The sequence below is a fragment of the Peromyscus maniculatus genome, chromosome 11 (assembly GCF_049852395.1).
Source record: "Peromyscus maniculatus bairdii isolate BWxNUB_F1_BW_parent chromosome 11, HU_Pman_BW_mat_3.1, whole genome shotgun sequence".
Classification (NCBI taxonomy): domain Eukaryota; kingdom Metazoa; phylum Chordata; class Mammalia; order Rodentia; family Cricetidae; genus Peromyscus; species Peromyscus maniculatus.
Window position 1 is genome coordinate 62,673,958 of NC_134862.1, and position 25,121 is coordinate 62,699,078.

General features: G+C 49.2%; 1 protein-coding gene and 1 long non-coding RNA gene across 7 annotated transcripts in view; one reads left to right on the forward strand and one right to left on the reverse strand.

Moving 5' to 3' along the window:
- Positions 1-23,070, forward strand: part of Rgs8 (regulator of G protein signaling 8) — a 44,287-nt gene extending 21,217 nt beyond the window's left edge. For all 6 annotated transcript variants that reach the window (XM_042258317.2, XM_006979918.4, XM_042258319.2 and 3 more), the window contains 2 exons: positions 15,911-16,077; positions 17,668-23,070. In XM_042258317.2, coding sequence (XP_042114251.1) covers positions 15,911-16,077; positions 17,668-17,850 — 350 coding nt within the window. In that variant the 3' untranslated portion in view covers positions 17,851-23,070. The remainder of the gene's footprint in view (positions 1-15,910; positions 16,078-17,667) is intronic.
- On the reverse strand, positions 6,269-15,917 carry LOC121821303 (uncharacterized). The gene is made up of 3 exons (XR_006062033.2): positions 14,777-15,917; positions 10,246-10,455; positions 6,269-7,324 (listed from the first exon to the last, which is right to left on the reverse strand). It is a non-coding gene; the product is annotated as an uncharacterized LOC121821303 (long non-coding RNA).
- Positions 23,071-25,121: the final 2,051 nt, after the last annotated feature.

Genomic DNA, 25,121 nt, shown 5'->3' on the forward strand with positions numbered 1-25,121 from the left:
CTCATCACTGTCAGAAGTCCTACTGGTCTGGGAGGATGGTTCCCAGTGGCCAGGGACCAGGCTCTTGGACATGTAAGTGCAGAATGCTAGCTGGTAGTCAGATCTATGGTCCTGATGTTGTCCCCCACGCACTCCTGGATAGTTAGGTGACCTTCATGGAAGCCTTGGCTGTTTAGGAACTCAGATTCCTTACTTGTCCAACAGAGGAGCTGGAACAGGATGTGTCAGAGGCCGAATTTAGTTCTATCCTTGTCCCAGGGTGTTCTCTGGAGCAGACGTGAGGCTAGGTGATAGCCAATCACCTGTGGCAGGTGCTTTGATGAAGCAGTGCAGTATGGTTATGTAAGAGTGCCTTTCAGCTGAAATGGCTCCAGCAACCAGAAGGGGGACCAAAGCTCCTGTGTTCGTGCGTGCGTTTGTTCTTTCTGAGCACTACATGGGCTCAAATCTCCGGCAACAGAAGGCACCTTTACTGTCTTCAAAACCTTAGAATTAAAAAAAAACAACCTGGGAGGAAAATATTTAGAGTAGTCTTATTTCCCATTGTATTTGTTTACAGACGAGTGCAGAGGAAAGGCACTCATGGAGGGCTGAGAGGTAATCACTTGCTAAGTGCTTTTTTTAAAGAAACTAACTAACGCCACTGAAGTTGACATTGCTGATGGCTTCATTAACTAGGAGGATGTCTAATATGTGCTAATTTGGAAGCTTTTCCCTGTTCATCCAATTACAATGAGACTCGATATCTGAATTGTGCATGTAGTCTGCCCTGAAGGGGGATGCGGCGTGTGTGTGTGTGTGTGTGTGTGTGTGTGTGTGTGTGTGTGTGTGTGTGTGTGTGTATGTGTGTGTGTACATGCCCAGAAGCCTTTCTGCTCTGAAGCTTGTGCCCAACAGCACCAAACCAATTTGTGGGAGACCTCTTCTGTTAGGCAGCTGGCAGACAGGAAAAAACAGTGTGCCTAGCTTTTGTTTTATTTTTCATGAAGTCAGGCATGTGCTTATCTGGCCTGCTTTTGGAGGGATATTCAGCCCTGAGCTCTGAAAAAATATTCTCTTTCTGTTTTTCCTTCCCTTCTTTCTTCCCTCCCTCCTTCTTGCTCTCCCTCCTCTTCCCCACCCCTTTCTTTTTCATTCTGTCTACCTCCTCTTGTCTTTACCTTGCTCTTGCATCCTTCCTTCCTTCTTTCCTTCCTTCCTTTGTGTGTTTTTTTTTTTAACATAGAAAGTGAGTTCCGGTTTTAAGCATACCTTCAGGCTGCATGCTTCTCCCCTTTCTCACACTTTTCATACTTGCTCCCTCCTGGACCACCCAGCACTGCCCTCTGAGCACTGGCTGTGGAAGGTATTCTTGTTTGATAGTTTATATGGAACCTGGAGAAAGGGTTCTGTTCACCTGGCCCCGTGGGACCCAGGAAATGCTAGGTCAGGGGAAACAGGACCACAGAGAGCCCTTTACAGTCATAACATTGCCTCTGTAAACCAAGACCAACGGAGAAGACTTTAGTGTCTAAAACTTCACCCCCTTCAGATAATGGTTGAGATATCAAAACACACAATGAGTTGACCTGGTCACACAGCCACTAAGCCAAAGATCCCAAACAAACTGTCATGTAGGAACTAAATGACCAGCTTGTGCAACAATTTAGATCATTCATCTAAGTGATCTTTAACTCTGGAGCAAATAGTCAGGCTTCCACTCTCCCCATACTGTCTTTAAGCCAGAAGATCCTAGAAAAGTCTTCTTCAAAGTGTGAACCAATGCTCGTAAGAAATGGACATTTCTGGATCTTATCTCAGACCCATGGAATCAGCGTCCCTGGGGCTCGAGATTAGGGGGTGTTTTCCCACAGGTCTTTCAGGAACGAGGAGCCCTGTGGAAGCTTGAGAGGCTCTACTTTCAAGCACAATTATGCAAAACAGGAAAGAACAGTGTTCTGGTGGGGTGGGTGGCCCAGGCTTTTGAAGAAACAGAGTATTTTGTATGGCCTGGAGGGCCTCAAATCCTCAGGCCGTACCTCCCTTTAATGGCACATCTGTATCACAGATTCCACATGTGTGGTGTGAAGGTTTCCCCAGGCAGGAGAGAAAGAAAGAGAGAGAGAGAGAGAGAGAGAGAGAGAGAGAGAGAGAGAGAGAGAGAGAGAGAGAAACGGGAGAGAGAGAGAAACGGGAGAGAAAGAAAACAAACAAACAAGCAAACAGATACGCAGCTTCAGGTGTTCCAACAGAGCAGAGGCTGAGTTAGACACAGGTATGTGAGGTGGAAATGGGGAGAAAGGAAGCATCTCGGGTCCCTTGTCCTGTCCACATTGCTGTAAGCTGTTCTCGTGCCCAGGAACCTAGGTGCCGCGTTTATCCTTGCTGGGAGGAGTGCCGGGCTATGGGCAGCTCTTACATGCTTGTGAAAGGTCTGAACAGAGCTGGGCGGCAGTGGCGCACGCCTTTAATCCCAGCACTTGGAAGGTAGGGGCAGGTGGATCTCTGTGAGTTCGAGGCCAGCCTGGTCTACAGAGTGAGATCCAGGAAAAGTGCAAAGCTACACAGAGAAACCCTGTCTCAAAAAACCAAACCAAACAAAAACAAACAAAACAAAACAAAGGTCTGAACAGAAGCAAGCATGCAAGTTCCCAACACCCATCTTGTCTTTATCAGCGATGTGACCTTATGCCAATCACCTACTCTCCATGAGCCTCATTTTCCCTCATCTGTGAAAGGGGAATGATGACTTGTGTGGTGCAAGAATTCAGTACAGTCGCCGTCCCCAAATGCTGAACGGGGTGACTGGTGCACGGAGGACTGGATGAAGGAGAGCTGTTTTATTATTTTTGCTGTAACACATTAACTGTACTGAGAAAATAGGCATTTTGTGCAGCCCCTGTGCCTGGGCTAATGTGAGCATACTGATCCCACAGACAGCTTGAGGCAACAGCTTAGGGGAACAGCGAGAGACCCCAGGGGTGTTTCCCCTTACTCAGCCCTTTCAGCTCCGGAGCTTTAGGGACCCCCCAGGTCTTCCTACCCACCTCCCCTAGTGAATGTAGGAGAACCTGCTGGGAGTGTAGTTTTTAAAAGCCTAGTAGGTAAAATATGATGTGTTCGCTCCTTGAGAGTCCCAACAGTATCCCTCCATCCAATTCATCTGAGGAATATTCCTTTGTACTGAATTTGGAGATCTTTTAGGCTATGGGCTAGTGTCTGTGGGGCTTTATAGTACTTCTTTATTGGGGTAAGATTACTGGGATAGCCCAGGATCTCCTTCCTTCTGCTCCCGTATCCTAGGAATAAGAAGCCATGTGGTCTCAGAACATCACAGCCTCTTCATGTCCTGGTGTCATCCTGGTGTCTCTCAGGTCCTTTTTGACACAGAGACTTACAACCCTACAATAACAAGTCACTCTGATATACTGTCACACACACACACACACACACACACACACACACACACACACACACACACGGTTTATATATATATATATGAATAAAGCAGAGATCATTTAAGGGAATCAGTAACCACAAATGTGAGATACAATTAGCCTCACGTTGCCTCTCAGTAAATAGCATAACTGGAAATAGTCTGTTCCCTCAGTAAAATCCCTACATAAATCTTGAGTAGACACAGTAATTTGCTTCCCAGGTGACACAGAGAAAGGTTCTGCCCTCTCTACAAAAATCAAGTCCGTGTCTTGGTTCCGAGTCAAACAGGATTTGCCTTCTCCAGTAGCTTATGCACCTTGGCTTGTATAAACATTTTTTCTGTTCCTAGCCTCTGCTTGACTCGGGGTCCTATTCACTGGGTTATTTTCCCCCATTGATCAGGAATGTAAGAGGTGCCAGTCTTTGAGAGGGTTCTTCGGTAAACACAGAGCTTAAAAACATTTTTTTGTTGTTGTCCTTTTGTGTTTTCCCGAGCCTGGGAACTGAGTGAGGCTCAAGTCCACCCTTGATGCCAGCTAAACGGGGACCGCTGGACCTTGAACTGTTACCTAAGCCACCCTCCCTCCCGCACCAGCCTCGCTGCTGCTCATTCATAGTGACCCAGTTTCTCCCCTTATGTAAGCACCCTGCATGAAAGAACCAGGGAGAGAAAGCCGGCAGCCGGCAGCATGTGAGGCCACGGCATGTTCTTGGAGGTTCTGTGGCTGTTCGAAAGGACGCCAATATCCTGCCCACTGTTCCAGGAATCCTGGACACATGCCTGGCCCTTCCTGTTGCTGGCTAGGCCCCAATCTCAAAAACTTTATGCCGTTTTCAGAGCCTTGACTCCTGGGAGGGTTACCCAAAGAAAACCCAAGTGAAATGCAAATAAAACGACTAGAAGGCAGAACCCCCACCTCCCACACGCTCCCCTCCTGTTTTCCCGAACTATTCACTGCCGGTCCCCTGCCTTTAATTGGCCAGGACTGCATTTGGCATTATACATGGAGTCCTGGATCAGGACTCCACCAGAACACGAAGGATCTGCATGTCACTGGCGTGTATGAACTCATCACATGCCCCTTAACCCCGTGGAGGAAGAAGAGTGGATGGGATCTGCATTTTCTAGTTGTGAGAACCAAAGAGCAGAGAGGCCACACGTCTCTACACACTAGCTCGTTCCAACGTTTGTGTGTCGGAGCCAGGACGCGATAGCTTCAGGGGTGGGAGACAAGCTGGTAGGAGCTCAGGAGTGGGGTCTGGATCGGAGCTCCAGTCTTCCACAGCTCGTGTGCAGGGTGCACAGGCCCGTAGTGGCGTCAGCAGCAGCATTGCTAACACGAGCATGGCCACCCCTAGGGCTAACAGCCAGGTGCCGCCGAGCTGTTCTGCGAAGCATCCACAACTCTGCATTCGGAACCAACTGCAGTGTGTGTACACACAGAAGGCAGAGGAGAGGGTCCTGCTGGAGGGAAAGAGGATGCTGGGAGGGCAGTGGAGAGAAGGTGGTAAAAGACAAGGGACAGGAGAGGGGTTGGGGAGAGATGGGGAGGAGCAGATGAAAAGCTTGCTGGGAGGAGGCTCGGCAGGGAGGAACGATGTGAACGAGAAGGAACACATCTCACTGCTTCTGTCCCCAGTCATTCACTTGCTGGGTCACAACAGCAAGAGATGCAGGCCAGGCCTGGGGCAGGTGGTCTTCTATACGGAGGCTGCTGCTCCCTCCTGCCATCTGCCCCTGGCAGGAGGCGGGGCTCCTGAAGCAGCGGTGCCCCGCTTCATCCCCGACCCCCATTACAACTCACTTCTATTGTTCCAGGGTGGACCATCTCTTCCTCTTCGATCAGTGGTCCTCCATGGCCTGTCTGTCGTGACACCTGCTCTGGGGGGTATCACAAGGGTAGGGGGAGGCTGTGGCTGAGAGGGAGTGGGTAGGGACAGTGGGCGAGCTGAGAGGAAGAGCCGGGGGCAGGTGCAGGCGCACAGGCCTTTGTGGTGGTGGTTGAAATGTCTTTGCTGCAATCTGTTCGCGTTGCTTTTCAGGTCCAGACACCAGGAGAGTCCAGGGGAACAGGGCCATTCTTTCTCCTTTCCCCGGCCCCTCCAACTCTCTCTTGAAATCTCTGACAACTTCAAAGCGCCTTATTCCCTCTGATCTCACCCCGAACTGCAGGCAGCCAATCAGTTTGAGGCTTGAGAGAGAGAGAGAGAGAGAGAGAGAGAGAGAGAGAGAGAGAGAGAGAGAGAGAGAGAGAGAGAGAGAACAGTGTATTTCTCGGAACATGGGTCCCTGGCTAAGGGCTGGGGAGGATGCCTGGGAAGGTATGATGGCGTATTAAGAAGGAGTTAGCCCTCTCTCAATGGGAGGACCACCAGTGACAGGCTGACAGTCAATGCTGCAGGACGGAAAGAATTCAGGTAGATTCCAGGTTCTTGGTGCTACCTAATGGCCTCAGTTCTCACCATAGAAAAGGTGATGGGAGGTGTCCTCCAGCTGGATAAGCCCCAAGTCTGTGAGCCAAATGGCTCACAGTACCTTTGCAGGGCCATGGAGCACATATGCTCAGTGTGTTTGCCTGACTGGGGCCACTGTTTGTCTCTGCCTTGGAGACAGTGATCACTGGGTTAGGGAGGGTGGGCTCTGAGGTCACCCAGATGTGTAGGCAAATCTACCTTGCTCCTTTTACTGACTTAGTGACCACAGGCAATTCTGTTCTCAGATCTCACATTCCTTTTGTAAACCAAGCCTCTCTAAGGGCTAGCACTACTGACTGCTCGTAGTGAGGACTAGGCATTTTTGAATGGATTGTTTTATTTGATCTGTTAACAGTCCAGTGCAGTGAGTCTTGGCATGGTCTCCATTTCATAGATAAAATTTCCATCTTGGGCTTCAAGAGGGTAGGGTACTTTTCCAAGGTCACGTGGGATTCAAAACCAGAGCCCACCTCTCTCTCTCTCTCTCTCTCTCTCTCTCTCTCTCTCTCTCTCTCTCTCTCTCTCTCTCTCCATATGTGTGTAGCTGCACATGCATGTACATGCAATTGGGGGTCATGTGTCTTTTGCCAGGGGCCATCCACCTTGTTTTTTGAAATAGAGTCTCCCATTGACATAGAACTTAGCTATTAGGCTGGGACAGCCGGCCAGCTTTTTGTTTTGTTTTACACAGAGTCTGAGGGCCTGAACTCAAGTCCTCCTCACACTTGTGCAGGACGATCAATCCACGTGAGTCTATTAAATGGGTAACAGAATTTATTAAGATACAAATTGAGGAAATACACTCACGATTACAGAACGGAGTAGACAGCAGAAGTCATCCTCTGTTCTGACCGGGAGTGAATCCACCTCACAGGCAGGAGGAGCAGGGAGAAGGGGCCTGTGACCCTTCTCCAACTCCTTATAAGAGGTCATATACAACGTCAGGAAGCTCCGCCTCCTTTGGGCCCAATAGCCCAAGGTCATGGGCGGCGCAAATACCGCTACAGCAAGCACTTTATTGATGGACCCATCTCTCTAGCCCGGAACCTCCTCTCTCTTTCTTTCTTTTTTCTTTTTTTTTCTTTTTTCTTTTTATTTTTCGAGACAGGGTTTCTCTGTGTAGCTTTGAGCCTTTCCTAGAACTCACTTTGGAGACCAGGCTGGCCTTGAACTCACAGAGATCCGCCTGGCTCTGCCTTCGAAGTGCTGGGATTAAAGGCGTGCGCCACCACTGCCCGGCCCGGAACCTCTTCTTAATTGCACTGATGTAGTGATGCACTGGGTTCATGACGGCCAGGCCCGGAGTAAGTCCTCTGTGTGCGGCAGTGGTGGTGTTAAGGGATGGGGAGTAGGAGTGATGGAATCAGGAGCAAAGGTCGGTGTCTTATGTTTTTTTTCTTCTCATTATGAAGAGACCTCATGACCATGGCAGCTGTTATAAATGAAAACATTTCATTGAGACACTCACAGTTTCAGAGGTTCAGTCCATTATCATCAAGGCAGGGAGCATGACAGCGTGCAGGCAGACGTGGTGCTGGAGCTGAGAATCCGACATCCAGAGGTAACAGGAAGTCGAAAAAGTGACAGTCACTTTGAGGGAAGCTTGAGCACAAGAGACCTCGAAGCCTGCCCCCACGGTGACATACCTCCCAATAGTGCCACTCCCTTTGGGGGGCCGTTTTCTTTCAAGCCACCACAGTTGGCTAAGAGCCACACCTGATGAGGACAGGGCTAAGTTGGGATGAGTACAGAACAGAGCAGTAACTCTACCTGGGAAAAGTCTTCACGTCTGCTCCCTCCTTTTACAGGGAGGATGACGAGACCCGTAAAGCTGAATGTGTTGTACACGGTCGTACCTAAGTGTGGGTTTGGCTGTGCTCATTCTCAAGAGAGTCCTGTGCGGCTTCTACTCAGGGGGTAGGCTTGGTAATCGTTGGCAGGCTGCCTGCGAAACCATGGGTGCTGCCGAGCCGCCCAGGAGTTTACCACACACATCCCTTCAAGTTTCCAACCTGTGCAGCGAATTCAGCCCCCTGCATTGCCGTTCTCCAGATCTGAGGAGCACACCCATCTTCGTTTCTCTGTGCTGTTCTTTGAATCGGATCCTCCTCTACCTAAGTGACTTTCTTCTTTTTGTCCCCAGCCCACCCTCTGATGTCACTCCTAGAAATGTACCGTCCACAGTGTTCCCATGGCCTTGCATGGGACTCCTTCTTCTCTTACCCCTTCAGCAGCTCTTAGGCCCCACCCAGGTCCTGCAGGTCTGGAGACAGCCCATCAACACATATACTAATGTTGTTTTCTTCTTTATTTTAGATTTATTTATTTTATTTTATGTGTATGAGCACTTTGCCTTCATGTATGCATGTTCATCACATGTGTGTCTGGTGTCCCAAGAAGTCAGAAGAGAAGTTTGGTCTCTGGAACTGGAGTTACAAATGGCTTGTGAGCCGCCATGTAGGTGATGGGAATCAAACCTGGGTTCTCTGCAAGAGCAGTAAGTCATCTCTCCAGCGCCCCAATGCTTGCTTCTTAATTTGGCATTCTTGCCACTAACTAATCACGTGATTGTGGCAAGTTATTTACCTTCCCCAAGCTTTGTTTGTCTTTCCTCTCAAACGGTAAAAGCATCAAGATCTGTGCTATGGATCTACGATGAGGAAAAAATGCTGTAAGGTTTAGAACGAACTTGGTGTGGCTGAAGTAAGCGCTCAGTAAATGTTTGCAGAGAGGGATGTAAGACGTGCATTTTGACTTCAGCACTTTTCAAACTCCCACTGTTCTTCTGCCTTTCTGTGTTCTAACTTCCAGCTGCCAAATTATTGCTCTCTAAGGTCAAGGTCTATTCAGCAGCCTGGACTGAATGGTCCTCTTTTTGAAGGATGGCTCCATCCCCCAATTAAAAGTTCTTGCTCCCTTCTTTGTGCGTGGAAACTCTCCCCAGGACCCAAAGTTTAAGGTTTCATAATTGTTTTCTGTTTCCTCTTGCACTTACATGCATTTCCCCCACGGCAGCTGGCTGCTCTCCATCTTTTCCTCTCTCCTAGGTCTATAACACACTTAAAATGATGCAATCCATTGTTTTACATTATTCCCTAATGCTGGTTACATTAGGCTGCCTGGAGAGTTCTGTGAAGTGGTGATGTTATATGATTTATTTGTGCGGCAGCTCAAAGCCTAGTACTCGCCTAGTGTCGCCTCATTCCCAGCAACCTCACCCCCAAGTTAATCAAGAGCAAGGCTGTTCAGCTTGCTGCATCTCAAATCTGTCCCCTTCCTGACTGATTCTGTCTTCATCCATCATCGTTTCTGTTGGTCTGCTCTCGTCCTCAGGGAAGACAAGCTCTCCCACTTCTTCTCAGTCCCTCTCTAAAATCTACCTTCCCCAACTCCAGCGTTTTCCCTCTGAGTTCTCGCGTTATCTGCTCCCCCTGCCCCCATATGTACACCTCTGGAAAGAGCTTGCTTTGGAGTCATGTGGACCTGGTAGGAAACCTTGGTTCTTACCAGCTTCGCAGTGGGTCCGTTTATTCGACTTCTCCAAGCTTTAGTTTCTTTCTGCCCTTTCCCTTCCCCTTCCCCATCCTTCTTTCCTTTTCCTCTCTCCCCCTCTTATCGCATTTAGCTCAGGCTGGTCTTGAACTCACCACATAGCTGAGAATGACCTTGACCTTCTGCTTGTCCTGCCTCCACCTCTTTTGTGCTGGGATCATGGGATTACAGACGCGTACCACCACACCCACTTTTATGCACTGCTGGAGATGGGAACTAGGGCTCCCTGTGTACAAGACTAGCACGCTACCTACCGAGCCAGACCACCGGCCCCCTTGGTCCCTCCCTATGGAGAATGAAGAAGATATGCTGTGAATGAATGAAGAGATGCTACCCTACTACTGATCAACATTGTTGTGTGGATAAATTCAGCTGGGCTTTTGTAAAATCTCGAACAAAAAGCCTGAGATACGGTAAAGTTCTGTCACCCCGCTCCTAAATGAATAAATGTAAAAACCCCGCCTTCCATAGCCCCATCTCTCCCGCAGCTGCTATCAGGTAAGGATCCTGCTTTCCGCCCTAAAGCAGAGGCTGCCCCACACGGTCGTTCCTCTTTCTCACCTTCATAATTCTGTGCTCAGGCCACTTTCTCTGCCTCCCTTTAACTCCCGTTTACTCAACACATCTTTCCTCATCATATCAACATTTTTATGCACTCCAAACCATCTCCAGAGCAAGCAGAGAAACTCCGGCCTCACGGTTCCTCTCAGTGATGCTCTCTGTTCTCCGTTTCCCCTTCTTGCCGGAGACGTCCGAACGAAGGCTTCCCACTTCCTCTTCCCCATTCACCCCTGTACCTACCACAGCACAGGCAGGGCTGCAGCACACCTCTGACACGGTGCACTGCATCCACGCGACCTTTCCACTCTCCGTCCAGCTTGACCTCGAGGAGGCATTGCACGCAGCGGCCACTTCCTCCTTGGTGCAGAGTTCTCCCTCCTGGCCTTTTGCCGTGCTGTGCCAGCCCTCCATCTCTCTGGCTCTTTCACAGGTCTCTCTGTGCAGGCCCGTCTGAAAGGCAGGCCCAGTCAGTTTGATCTCTTATTAACTACTGATCTTTCTAAAGCATTTCACGTTGCTCTAAGGCGTGTTTTAAAGTTCTCGCCTTTGTGCCTACGGCTCTCTCTTCCTTCTCCATCACCCCCTTCCTTCTTTCACGTTACTTCCTTCTCCTTCACTTCCCCCAGCAGCCGAGGAGTGTCTCCTTGCAGGTCTTTGTTCTCTCCTCAGACCTGGAGCAGGTACCCATTTAGGGTCCTTTCCAACCACATAACGTACCCACCGTATCATGATCGTCATAACCATGTTTTCTTCTTTTTGTCTCAGTCTACCTTTGGATGGGTATATTGGTGATTTTTCTTACTGCTGTGTGAAGTATCTGGCAAAAATAACTTGAGGGAGGGTCTGTTTGGACTTATGGTTTGAGGGCACAGCCTAGGGTGGCGAGGAAGTCATGATGTCAGAAGTGTGAGGTGGCTGATCATATTACATCCTTACTCAGGAAGCAAAAAGAGACAACTGTTCATGCTCAGCCCACGGTGTGTATAATACTTCATTGTGTCTGCTCTCTGCCCCTGGTGGAACGGCTGGGTCACCCGGCAGGGTGAATGCATGAATCAATAAAAATGGAGTTGTTATTCCAGGGGTCTGGGGCTTAATGACCTTAATCTCCAATGCTGTGTGTTGTCAGGTATGAGGTCAGGCGAGTTGCTTCTCAGCTTCCACATCCTTCTCTGTAAGCTGGGAGGAGGAAAGCCGCATCAGGGAGCACACTACAGGTGTAAGCTTTTTCTAATCGTACCAGGACCCACCAAAGCTGGGATCTAGGTGAAGAGAGATAAGGTCTGTGCTGGGGCCAGAGACAAGAGAGCTGGGGCCACGTAGACTTTCCTTAACATAGCTGATGACCAATACCGGGGGAAAGCTGAATGTCATATTCTTTATTTGCGACTACATTCCCTGGGTTCTTAAGCATCTGTTTTTGTTTAAAGGAAAACAAAACAGCGAACTTGAACTCTCCCATTCAAGGAATGTAGCTACCTCTGGCCTCCAAACAGCCACAAGCTCCTCTGAGTGCTTCTAAATCAGTAATTCTCAACCTGTGGGTCACGACCCCTTTCAGGGTCAAAGGACCCTTTCACAGGGATTGCCTAAGACCACCAGAAAACACAGACATTTACGTTATGATTCACAACAGTAGCAAGATTGCAATTATGAAGCAGCAACAAAAATAATGCTATGGTTGGGGGGGGGGTCACTGTATAAAAGGGTCGCAGCATTAGGAAGGCAGAGAACCACATAGATAAAGGCGCAGTTGGAGTCATCCACGTCCCCTTTCTCAGCCCTCTCCTGACTGCAGAGGAGAGTGGGTGAAGGTAAGGCAAAGACCACACGCCCATCTGTGACATCTAAGAGTACATCGTGTTGAGCACACATGGGGGGCTGTGAAGAACTGGGGGGGAGGGAGGGAGAGAGGGCCCTGGAAGGGCTGGCCAAAAGGTGTAGTTCCAAAGGAGTGAGAAATTCCGGGGTGCAAGTGCACAGTAGGGTGACTGTATATCGCAGTGTATTATACAGGCCAGACATGATGCCTGCAATCCCAGCACTTTCGAAGCCGAGGCAGGAGGATTGCTATGAGTTTGAGGCTGGTATGGGGACGTAGTGGGTTCCAGGTCAGCCTGGGCTAAAAAGTGAGACTGTCTCTAAACCAAACCAAAACAAATGTGTTGTACATTTTTAAAAGTTAAAAGTATTCTGAAATTTTTTACCACCCAGAAAGGGTAAGTATTTAAATGTTCGATTTAAATATTATACAATGTATAGAACAAACAAATATTATCTCATTATTATGTATAGTTTCTATGCTCAGTCAAAATTATTTTATTAAGAAAAATAATCCCTTCAGGGAAAGAAGATGGGGGGGGGTGTGAGGAGACTCTGTGGTCCTTGGGTCTTCCTGTGTCCACTGTGGGTGACAGCTCAGAGTCCTCTCTTGCTGACCCAGCCCCTTCTGGGATCTGAGGGTGATTGATGCTGTCTCCCCATCTAACCTCTGCTTGTAGCTTCCACCACAGAGGACCATCTGTAACTGTGTCTCCTGGAGTGCATGCTTGTAACCAAATCTGCTTACTCCAGGGCATGTGGAAATGTCCATGTTTCCTCCATGGGGAACTCTGAGGGTACAGAATGTGGGAAGGGGTCCCAAAAAGAGCATCTGCAGGGTGCTAATGGGCAGTAATTTTATGATTTGTTCTCTGATGTATCCTGTTGGAGCCCACTAGGTTTTCTGGTGGCTGTACCCAGCAGGACTGCCTAAGAAGTTGATTAGATCACGGGCCTGGGTACCAGGTGACTGTAACTAGCAAGGGGGAGGTCTTTTGCTCCACCCCTTGGCATTGTTATAAACTGACCTTTGGAATAAAGTTCTGGGCCGGTGGATAAGCATCCAGGCCCACCCGAGTCCATTCTGTGTTTTCTCTCTGTTTCTTTCCTCTCCATTTCTAACTAAATCTCTCATCCCGCATTCCTGAAGAGCCCCTGGGGTATTAAATGTGGGGGATGGTCCTCCACAGTATCCCATCCAACTTTTGCTTGTAGCCTGCGCCGCTGGCGGCATCTTGAACAGAACTGTGTAGTCCGCTAGTCTGAAACCCGTATCAAACAGTGTAAGTGATTCTCAGGCCTGAACATTGCGACTCATCATTTCATCTCTCGGATCCCCAGCTTGCTGTGTTCCTATTGTTTTCTTGTGGAGGTTTGACCTATGTAGGAGTGGGCATGGAAGGTACCCAGAACATCTCTCCCTCTCTCTCTGGAACCTAAATCATATCACTCTCTTCTTCCTCCCCTGGCACAGGAAGACTTTTAGCTCCATCCTGCCCAGTGTGAAGGAGCCTTGTATGATATTCTGCTTTCTTCACTGGGTATGTCCTGGGCCTTGCCTCTGGTGCTGGCTTAAGCCAGTCATCCCATGCAGTAAACAATGGCGTCCCTTCAGCGCAGAAACCTCCAGGATGAGATGATAAATCACAAAACCACCTTACTTGGCTTCAACACTTTAAGGCAGGCCTCCACACTTAGATCTGTGGTTCAAAGCTTAGCTCTGGGAGCCCCCATGAAAATGCTTTTCTTTCTCAAGTCCCTGGCTCTTGCCATAAAAGGTTGTAGCCTTTATGACTGTTGTTCTAGTGTGGACATTGAAGTACCTACTTTGGGTAAGGCGTAGTGGTAACCCCAGTACTCAGGAGGATGGCAAGTTTGAGGAACGCCTAGGCTACAACGTAGTAAGTCTCAGTCTAAATGAATAAATATAAATAAGCAAAAGAAGACAAAGATGTACAATGATTTTTTTTATCAGGAGAAATAAAAATGTTTTAGAATAAACATTTTAGGACCAGGAAGATGGCTCAGTTGTGCAAACCTAATGACCTGAGTTCAAGTCCCACAACCCACATAAAAGTGGATAAGAAAGCTAACCCCACAAAGTTGTCTTCTGACTACCACATGACATATTACACATTACCCCTCCCCACACATTATACAAACACATATAACAACAACAACAACAATAATAATATTTAAAAATAAATGCTTTAAATCACATGGTACCAACAATCCACGGAATTGTCTTGGCTAGTGTCCTCTCCTGGTATATGCCGGTGATTCTCAGATGCCCATGTCATCGATGACATAGAATTAAAAAGCACTGGGGCCTGGGAGATAGCTTAGTGGGTAAGACTGCTTTCTTTGCAAGGATGATGACCTGAGTCCAAATCCCCAGCACTCATGTTACAGGCCGGGCCTGACTGGACATGCCTGTAGCCTCGGAATTGGTGAGGAAAGGCAGTTGACTCCTGAGGGCTTGCTGGCCTTAGGAATCCACTTAGGAGAAACCAGCTTCAGCCTCAGTGAGAGACGGTCTCTCAAGACACCCAGCCTCCTGTTCCGGTCCCAGCACGCCCATTCACGGATGTGTACACCTGCACACTCAGGTGTATGCAGCACACACACACACACACACACACACACACACACACACACACACACACACACACACGAGAGGGGGGTTGTTGAGCTAGGATCAGCTGTGTGAGCCTGTCATGTCAGCCAAGCCTCACCCAGGAGGCTTGAGGCAAGACGTTTACAAATTTGAGCCCTGCTCGGGCTATGGAGTGAATTAAAGGCCAAAATAGAAAGGAAGAGAGATGCCCCATACCTCAGGGGCAGAGCACTGGCATGATATACGAGAGGACTGGGTTTAGTGCCCAGTACCCAAAATGGTAACACGAACCTTACAAAAGAAATAAAAATGGTCTTTGAGTAATTTTCTTACCCAGTTTGGCATCTTGTTCTAGGGTGCTCTTCGCTTTGAGGACCCTTTCTAGAAAGCTGCCATTATCATCCCGACAGAAGAGAACGGGTCAAGAGTTGAGACAGTTGATTATAAACTTTTCCAAATAAAAGCGCTATTGCAAGTACAGCTATAAATAGCTGGTTTTTTTTTTTCCCTCCCTCGCTTATCTGTGTGGACTGGAAACATTGCTTGGCAGTACAGATGACATTGATTAGTAAGAGGAAAGGCTGGCTTAGCCATTAGATAAATTGGCAGGAAAATTATAATCAGCCTCAATTAAAGCGTCTAATCCGGGTCAGCGAGATGGTTTAGCAGGTAAATGCAGCCGTTACAAAGCTTGATGGCCAGAGGACCATCTCCAGGACCCACATGGGGAAGGAGAGAACTGTCTCCTGCAAGTCGTCCTTTGACCTGCACACAGACACAGACACACAGACACACACACAGACACACACAGAGACACACACACACACACACACACACACACACGTAATCTTTAAAACTTTTTAAAATCTAATTTGATAGGCAAATTTCAACTAAAAACGAATAAATTAGAGCACCAAATACACGTCCTCGGGGGTTTCCTAAAAGAGACATCTGTCCACGTAGCAGACTGTATTTCGGATTGAATTTCTGTTGGATGTGTTTCTGATCGTGGTAAAGGGTTGGCTCTGAGACATTTGTGTTCCTGTCCAATTTGTCTTACAACTGCCCATGTCTTCTCTCCGGTGTGGACTCGGCTTAGGGCAGAGAATGTCAAGTGCCTGTGACCTTAGCCTGGTGAACAATAAGGGCTCACGGGCAGACCCGCGGCATCGATGGACAGGCAGGGTTTGTCAGTAGTAACCAAGCTTGCCCACTAATGTCATTACTATGGGATTTTAAACATCTCTCTCTGATACTTCACACCGGTCCTTGGACGAGAAGCCTGGCTTGCTCTGAGGGTAGCTGTGTGTCATCGAGGGTTGTGTAGGGGTGTGTGTGTGGCGGGGAGAGCCGCAGGCTTGGACAGTGAGGACACCATCATAATAGTACGGTTGCTCTTCATCTTCAGTTTCGGACTTAGGCTTCTTCTTCCCTGTCTTTTTTTCCCACCTCTTTCCACACCTGTAGATGGGGTGGCGGCCTTCCGTGCCTTCCTGAAGACGGAGTTCAGCGAGGAGAACCTGGAGTTCTGGCTGGCCTGCGAGGAGTTCAAGAAGACCAGGTCGACGGCAAAGCTGGTCTCCAAGGCCCACAGGATCTTTGAGGAGTTTGTGGATGTGCAGGCTCCTCGAGAGGTGCGTTGATCACGGCAACTGTCTCCTGAGGTCTTGGAGGGCATCTGAGCCAAGCCCACGGGATTTCCTCCTGCCCCCATGGGCCTCCCAACTCAGGTGGATCCTGAGGAGAAAGCGGTACCTTTTGAGGAGTGGAAGATCAGGGTTTTCATGAAAGGAGCCACCTTAGGAGTGTTTTTGCTGTCTGCCCGTCACGTGTTAGGCAGGTTGTGTTCTCCCAGTGATTTCACAAGAGTGAATTCCCAGGAGCCCATGTCTGCTTTCCTATTAAAAGTGGCCCGGGGTGGCTGGAGTGATTCATTGAGTGAAGGCACCTGCTGCCAAGCCTGATGACCGGAGTGTGACCTCTAGAACCCACATGATAGAAGAAGAGACATGACTCCTGCAAATTGTCCTGTGACCAGTGAGCACTCACTCACACACACACACACACACACACACACACACACACACACACACACACACACACACAGACACAGACATACACACACACCACTAGACACATAGACACACAATAAAAAGCTCTCAAGGGCAGCATGACTTAATGGAATAAGTACCATCTTTTAAAGGATTTTGTCTGCAGTTTCAGTTCTGCCAGTGTGTGTGACCATCTTTAATTTATTCAACCTCTCTGAGCCTCAGTTTCCCCAATGTAAGAGAAGATAATGCCACTCACCTCTCAAGGCTACCCTACGTGTTAGAGGTAAAGCCCTACTGAGTGTTTGCCATTGCTCATAAATGAATATCTGTAGTCACTTTCATTGCTGTATTATAACTATTGTTCTGAGTTTTAATCCAGCATGTCTCTCCAGAGGGTTTAACTGATGGACAGTTTGCTATCTGTATTGAGGTGCAGTTTTGACTCGGGATGTGAGATCTTTACAAGCTGGGTAGAATGCTATTGGCCCCTAATAGTGACATACAGAGACATGTGTGTTTACCACGGTCTGTCTATACTGAGCACCTGTTGGCCTTGGTGGCTAAGAAAGAATGAGAGAGAGAAAGCTTAGGGGAACCTTCATTAACAGCTGGCTTGAGACTCACCTTAGTGTGGCATGAAGATTCTTGATTAGGATTTGTTGACTTGAGAATTCTTGTCACAGTTCTGGTACTAAATCCACATATTTTAGAGAAGCTTCATAGTCTCTCTTTTCTACCCTTCTCTCTCTCTCTTTCTTTTCTATTACTACTACTACTACTACTACTACTACTACTACTGAGACGTGGTTTCTTTACATGATGCTGGCTGTCCTGGAACTCACTATGTAGACAAGGCTGGCCTTGAACCCACAGAGATCCACCTGCCTCTCCTGAGTGCTGGGATTAAAGGCGTGCGCCACCAAACCCAGCTGGTCTCTCTTTTCTTTACCTACCTTATTTACAACTTAAGATTATCTGGACTTCAGACTGCACAGCCTTCCTGCTGGAATCCCAAGGAATGAACCCTATAAAAAGCAGTTTGAGAAGCATCCCTGACCCTGAAGATGTGAGATACTGCCATTGGTGGTTGTTCTGTAGCTTGGGATCATTGTCCAGTGGGTACCTTGGCCTCCGAGGGCCTGTGACCTTGCTCTCTGTTTGTCTCTCCAGGTGAATATCGATTTCCAGACCCGAGAAGCTACGAGGAAGAACGTGCAGGAGCCATCCCTGACTTGTTTCGACCAAGCTCAGGGGAAAGTGCACAGCCTCATGGAGAAAGACTCTTACCCCAGGTTCCTGAGGTCCAAAATGTACTTAGATCTGCTGTCCCAGAGCCAGAGGAGGCTCAGTTAGACCTCGGATGGAGACTCTCGGAAGTCACCGGCTTTCCCTGCTCCTTGCTGCCAAGACCATATTCTAACGTGAAATGCCATAGGTGTCGGAAGGCGCTGGGGTTTGGGGTGGGAGACTGGGGGTAACGAGGGAATGGAGGGCTGTTCCAAAGTCGGACCCAGCTGCTGGAGCTGGGGCTCTCTTCCACGTCCCCAGATTTGTGTTCGGGTTAGAGGTAGCACTGCTGCTGACATCCTTCTCTGGGTGGGCCGGTAACTGGCCCCTTCACATGCCTTCCATCCTCTCCGCTGAGAAGGCAGATTCACTGTGCCGGGCTATTTGTAAATAATGCAAAAAGTGCAGTTCCCATCACATCCACGCCCCACCCTCTTCAGTAGGATTCCTGATCTTCACCTTGTCCTTTACCCAAGGGAGGAGTAGCGAGAAGACTCAGGTTCCCACTTAAGGGATTCGCTGCCACAAACCAGTGGCCCAACCTGAGTACCCGGACCTCACAACTTAGAAGAGAGGTCTCTTTGGGATTTCAGATTCCTAGGTCGGCAGGCAAACCTCTGACGGAGGACTTATTCCCCGGAGTTGGCTGTGTCTTCTGTTTCCACAGGACCAATATGAGAGTCTGGGGTCCCTTCTTAGCCTAAGGAATTCAATGAACTTCCTTACACTTGCAACTCCAGAAAGGGTCTTGGGAGAGTTCTCTCATCGCTTCTAAGTGGAGCTGTCCTTTTGAAAGATAGAGACTGTGAATCTTCTTCAGTTGATCAAGAACTTCTCTAGAAGCGGGGTGACCTGGGAAGGTAGCATCAGTGGACTTGTGTGCAATGAGGCTCCATATAACCTGTCCATCACCTACTGTATTCTGTGTCCTCACCTCCCCATGGCATCACACATCCCTGGGCTCTTAGGATGAAAGACAGTTTGGCAAAGGGAGGTAAATCCCCATAGCATGACAGCTTTCCTAGTGCCTGACGCTTTCCTATCCCTCCTCCTATACAGGCCCTGTCACTATGGTGGGGGAGAATGGGACCTCAGGCTGAGATTCTCACTGCAGCTTGCTTCCTGGGCATACTTTCTTAGGAAGGGTCCACTCTTGACCATTGAGAGATAGCTGCCTTCTTGGTCTCTGGCCTTTGAGACTGAACATGAACTGGGAAGATCACTGTGAACACCAGGCTGTGGAAACTTTCCTACAATGCTTGTGTGGTACCCTGGGGTATCTTGGAAATGTACCAGGATACACTCTGTTGGAGGAGGCATAAAGCAGCTTGGAATCTCTGCAGTTATCCAGGAGAAATCTGACCCTGCCATCTCCTACAGTGACAGGGGGATGAATCTTCAGCAGAGAGACCAGAATATGGAAGATGAGCCTGGGAGCTGCTGGACTCTGGGTGACCTGCATCACAGGGACTGTGGTGGAGGCGCTGCTGAGATAATTCACCACTTGTCAACTTGGGCTCATCGAAGAGCCACGGGCTTTTCAGCTCGAGTGAATGAAATAGTCCGTGGCCGGGCTGCCCTGGAAAGTAGGTGTTGGAAGGTTGGGCTGACACTTTCTTTTGTGGGATCCTAGCCCATCTGAGATATTCTAGGGTTTGAATTCTGGTCTCAGAGAATCAGTTCCTTCCTTGGTTGCACTCAGACAAGGCTAAGAAGGCCCTTGAGTCCTATTGTGTTAGTGCCAACTGCCCGCCTAGGGGTATATAGCGTCACCTGTGAGTGGATGTTGGTGTCTGTGTGTGAACCTCCAGGAGAGAAACAAACAAAACAAAACAAAAACAAAACCTATTTCCTAGGCCTCACACCTAGAGAGCTCCGTGGCAGTCACAGTTAGTAAGAACTCTGAAGCTTCAAATGGGATTCCTAGTTAGGTCAGATAGCTTGCCCCACCCTGATACAAAAATATTCTTAGCTAAAGCTGCCAGAATTAATGTAACGATTAAATTCTCTAACAGGGTATTTTAAACATTGTTTACATATGAAATGTGCATCTGATGCCGATGCTGCTGTCCGATATGAGGTGCATATGAGTTGGACCTGCCGTGATGGGGATGTGCTGGGACGGGCTTTCTCACCACTTCCGCTATCCCAAGGCAAAAAGGCTCCATACTCATTGTGTGGCGCCCTCATTCGGGGGCCTAGAGTTCCTGCCAACTATTGGTAGAAGGAAGGCTGCAGATGGTGATGTCCTGACACCCTGGTGACCCATGGGAGGTACAAAGGACCAAGTCTGAGTACCCTGAATTTTGGAGCTACATAGACAAGGGCACGTGAGTTTGTCTGTGGAGAGAAGCAGATAGTTCTATTTATGGTACTCCCATGGAGCATCTCGTGTGTGTGTGTGTGTGTGTGTGTGTGTGTGTGTGTGTGTGTGTGTGTGTGTGTGAATTGTGAGTCTTGGGTAGTACACTGCAGACATGATCTTCCCATGTGGTTGGCTTTCCACATACCCTATCTCCCCTGCTTCTCACAGAAGGCAGAGCTTCTTGCTCTGGTACCTCCTCTTAGGCACTTTCTGTCATGCTCACCCAGATTTTGGTCTGTGATGAGACAGAGAAATGTTTACAACATCTAGAGCAATATCCAAGCATACCTCATCTCTGAGCTTCCATGTCTCCCGGTCCCCTCCCCTCGTTTCCTCCTCTACAAGCCTCACCCACGTCCCCAGCTTGTCATCTCAGACGCCACTTCCATTTAGTGTCTTCCTTTGCTCCAGTCACATGGAGTGTGCTGATGACTGGCCCCGAACTCAGGCAAGCCCCGGCAGCAGGATGGTGCTGTGGCTTCCCATCCCTGAGTGGCGTACTGGTTGGTCCCACTGAGTTCACTTAGTGTGGTTCTGGTTTGTGGTTTGCGTTGTTCTTCTGGCCTAAGGAGATCTCAGTCACTGACAACTTGAGCACTCTGGATGGATGGGGAGTGATTCTCGGAGGAAGTATTTATTATTAAACATGAGCGTGAACGATAGGGATCACCTTGGAAGCCCCTTACAAGTGCTAATTCCCAGGTTCCACACTCAGAGATGCTGATCCTATAGATTTAGAGAAGGGACCCATAAGTCAACATAAAAGGAAAAATAACCCCCAAAATCAAAGCTCCTGGGTATGTAATGGCCTGTGGGCATCGGATAAAGATGGCCCAAGCCAGAGGTTCTCAATCTCACTGCTTACTAGGCTTAGAGTAGTTAAATCTGAGAGGTTTGGTGGGAGCCAGGTAGCGGTAGTTTTTACCATTCCACTAGTGGTTCCAGTGTGCAGATGTGGTTAGGCAGCGGCAGCCGGAAGCAGGAAGAGGAGCAGAACTGAGGGTAAAACACAGCAGTGAGGAGAAGCTACAGCAGCCTGCCTGAATTCAAAAAGCACAATCACCAGGACACCTTGCCTGCTCTGCGGCTGACTCTGGCGGGGGAGGGGAGGGTTGATTTGTGCCTCTCAGTCTGACTTGCCCCTTTGAGGTCACCTTTGGGTTCAAGCTACGTGCACTATCTGGTCGCAAGTACGCCAAGGCGCGGGGGAGCATCAAGGGGCACTTGACTGGGAGCTGTTTGGCCATGCTTTCCACCGCGCTTCCTCCAGGCTTGCCTCGTGACCTCTGACCCCGTTTGTTTTCACAGACTCTAGTGTTTGGCCATTTTGTGCCAGGCTGTGCCTCTGAACCCAAGGCCGTGCCATAGGGTAGCTGGAATATAGGTAGTGAGTGAAGAGCGTCTTGGTAGTGATGACTGTCACACAATGGCTTCCAAATTTCTCGGGGGAGGGTGTCCCTTCCTGGGGAGGATCAAATCTGAAGGGGAGAGGGGTGTGCTTTTCCAAGACCACAGTGAGGTGTGTTTTCCCTGCTTCAAGTTCTCACCGGTTTCTCTTTGGTCAGGCAGCTGGGAAGCTGCTGGTTGGCTCTATTTCGGGTGCTCTCCCCAGGACACGCCAGGACTCGGAGAAACCAAAGCTGGGAAAAAGCGAACGCCCTGGGCAGAGCCACAAGTCCTGGATAATAGAGAAACTCTCTCTGCTGGGAGGGGAAAGGCCTGAGAGCTGGGGGAGGAAGGGGCAGGGCAGGAGAGCCCCCCAGCTGCCAGCATGGTAGTCAGATCTCCGTGTCCCAGAGGGAAGGGTGAAGAGGAGCAGATCCACGGGCAGGATGGTCTTCTAGCAAGAACAAGCCCGGAACTCCGCGGACCCAGCACAGGAACTGCGATTTCCCGCCCTTGCCTTCAACTGACCAACGGTCCGCTCTCCTTAAATCCCTACCCCTTCAGTGAAAACAAGAGGGGTGGTACTGTCTTCACGCCTGGCACCGGAAGCCTGTGCCACCCACCCTATCACTTGGCATGAGACTGAGGAGGGAGAAGCCAAAAGGAGAGAACCCTGTGGCTTCTCAAGGAGTCTACAAGATGCTGTGCGCCACCAGGGGAGACACCAGGATGGGACTGCGGGCCTCACTAGTTTCGGGTTTGGGGCCCTGTCAATAAACTGTCCATTTCTCGAACGTAACCCCTCCGCCCCCTCCGCTCTGCCATGTGCACTGACCACGGTAGCCTTAGCTGGTCACTCACGGAGCACAACAGATTTATAGCAGCTCACCTGCCATATAAACCGCTTGGCTGACGGAGTCCGCACTGAGTTGTTTCCTTACTGTGTAAAGTGGAATACATTCACCTTTACTATACACAGGCTGTGAGAGCATAATAAACAAAAACCTGAACACGCTGCCCTTCGCTCTCTGCCCACATTTCTGGCCGTCTGACTCTTTGTGAGGAAACCTCTTCACACAACACGTGGACTCCCCAGGGGGAGCATGTGGCCCTGCCCCGCGGTGGCTGGCACGGGGCTGGCCACCAGGAAGAGTAGGGGTGTGGACAGACACGGGTTGGTTGAGAATGGCCTGGGGCTGCGTAGGGGGTGGGTTATGAGAGTGGCTTTGAAACTGTGGAGTGCTGTACAAATGCCAGGTGGTATTTTTATTTGTGCCACCTACGGCTTGAAAACGCAGGGAGAGAAAAGGCTGGGGATGATTTGGAAGTTTGTTCAGCTGGGGCCGTCTGAAAGCGCCGTGGGTTCATATTGCTTATAGCTGAAGCTTGCTTTGTGCAGTGGCGTGTTCCTAAAAGGTGCTGCATTAGTCATCACATCTCTGTGCCTGGTGCTCAGGTCCTGCTGCGGGGACAGAGGGAGAGTGAGACGCTGACTGCTGGCAAAGGCTTCTTCTTCAGGTGGGGTGAAAAGATGGAGATACACGAAACTTTATTAATCCAAATAAATTGAAATCAAATTAAAACCAGACCAGAGAAGGTCCGGCTTTAATGGAAAGTTGATTTTTCTTCAAAGGTAAAACCTTTGAGCTGAATGAAAAGGGGGTTATTGTGCAAATGATGCCCTCCAATCCCGAGTTTACAGATCGGGAATAATGAATGGCAGACAGGGCTGCTGCAGGCTAGAACCCTTCCCGGGAACGCATGGGATGGCTTTCTCTCTTTCTAGTTTTGCTTTCTACTTCTTTTCTTATCGGCAACTGAGGTCTCTATCTCCTGTCACCGGGAGAGAGTGGAGGGGGGGCAGAAGAAGAAGTAAACGGAGGTAAAGAATCAAGTGATCATGCCTGGTATGGCTGCCAGCTAGCCCGGGCTGTGAGCGCTCAGCCTGAATGGACTCTGGTGCATCCTCATTCACTGGTAACCCTGTTTCTCGGGAGACACTCCTCGAAGGCTCCTCAATGAGAGTGACTTCCACTCTGGCTGTGCCTGCTTCTTCCTGGACCGTGCCCTGTGGTTGGGTGGCCCCTGCGGTCTGCCTTCTTCCACAGGTCATAGGATGACCCTGTGCTGGCCTTCGAGAAGGATGCTTACAGCTCATCCACTGGGAATACTTAAGCCTGACAAGCAGAAAGTGGGCTTTGTTTGGCAGCCAGGATTCTTAATCAGCATAACACATCACTGACTTTCTAGACTGAAATCAGACTCCATCTCTGGGCCTCAGGCATCAGGGGCACATGCCAGGCTCTTCAAGGGACCATGGACCCTGCTCCCTACTAGAGGTGAGGTTAGAGCTAGGTCCCCTCTTCTCTTCCTCCTCATTCTCCTCTTCACAGTTCTCAACAGCTTCCTCTATAAAGCTTCACGAAGTCTCCCCTACCTGGGGACTTCTGCTCTTTGGACAGGGTCTAAGGACCCTCTCTCTCTCATGAGCTTTCCACTCCCTCCCTTAATGGTTGCTTGGTTTGGAACTGGCTTTTGTAGCTGAGTGCTCTTCTGAACTCTGACAGACAGCTCCTGCACATGTAAGAGACTTGGGGGCTACTCCTGGAGTTTCCTAACACATGGGATCCGAGGGAAAAATAAGTCCCACATCCACTAAGTGAGAGCCGTTGCCAGAGGCAAAGTAGGTCATCGAGGAAGCGGCTTCTGTGGGAGCGTGCTTAGCTGGGCAGGCATGGTTTAGCCGGTAAACATGGAGCTGCTATAACAAAACACCACAGGACAATAGAACTGTATGTTTGCTGTACTACCTCCTGTTTGGCCAAGTTCCAGGCCCTGCTTCTGAACTGCAATAGTAGAATGAAATCGTTTTATAAAAAGATATGAATCCCACCTGTCCAAGCCTCACCCCGTGGCACAGGGAGCCATCTGAGCCCACAGCCCAGGTCGCGGTAGCTAGATGGGAAAGGCCACAGTCTAAGAGCTGCCTTTGATAGGGTCACAGCTACACGCTCTTCCTAGAAGTTTGGATTCTGATGCTAAAAATACCTGGATTGGAATCCCAGTTTTAACTCTCGCAAGGCGGATGAGCCTGGGGAAGTTCTCACTTGTAAATCTGAAATGATAGCAGAGTCTCGGTTCTGCTATGATCAGTAAGCAGTTGGCATGAAAACAGGGTGGCGTGCAGCAAACACAGTGTGTGATAAATAGGGTTTGCTATCAGGCGGGAATCATTAGAAATCACGAGGCAGCCCTTTTCTCCTTTTGTAACCCATTTGCTTCTGGTTTGAGTATGAAAGAGAACCATGACCAGTGTGGCAGCTTAGGAGGTAAAGGACAGATCCACAAAGTTGTCCTTTGGCCTCCAAATGCACACCATGGCAGGTGTGCCCCCGACACTGACTGTGAATTCTTACACATATAACAGCAATAAATAATAATACAAGAAAGCCAGGAAAGCCAATGCTGTTACAAAACTAACGTCTCATCTCTTCTTTGCTACGTCAGACTCCACACGGGCAGAAACTGTCTTCCCTGTTCCTTGCTCTAGTCCCTAAATATTTACTGAAAGACAGTTGAATCCACA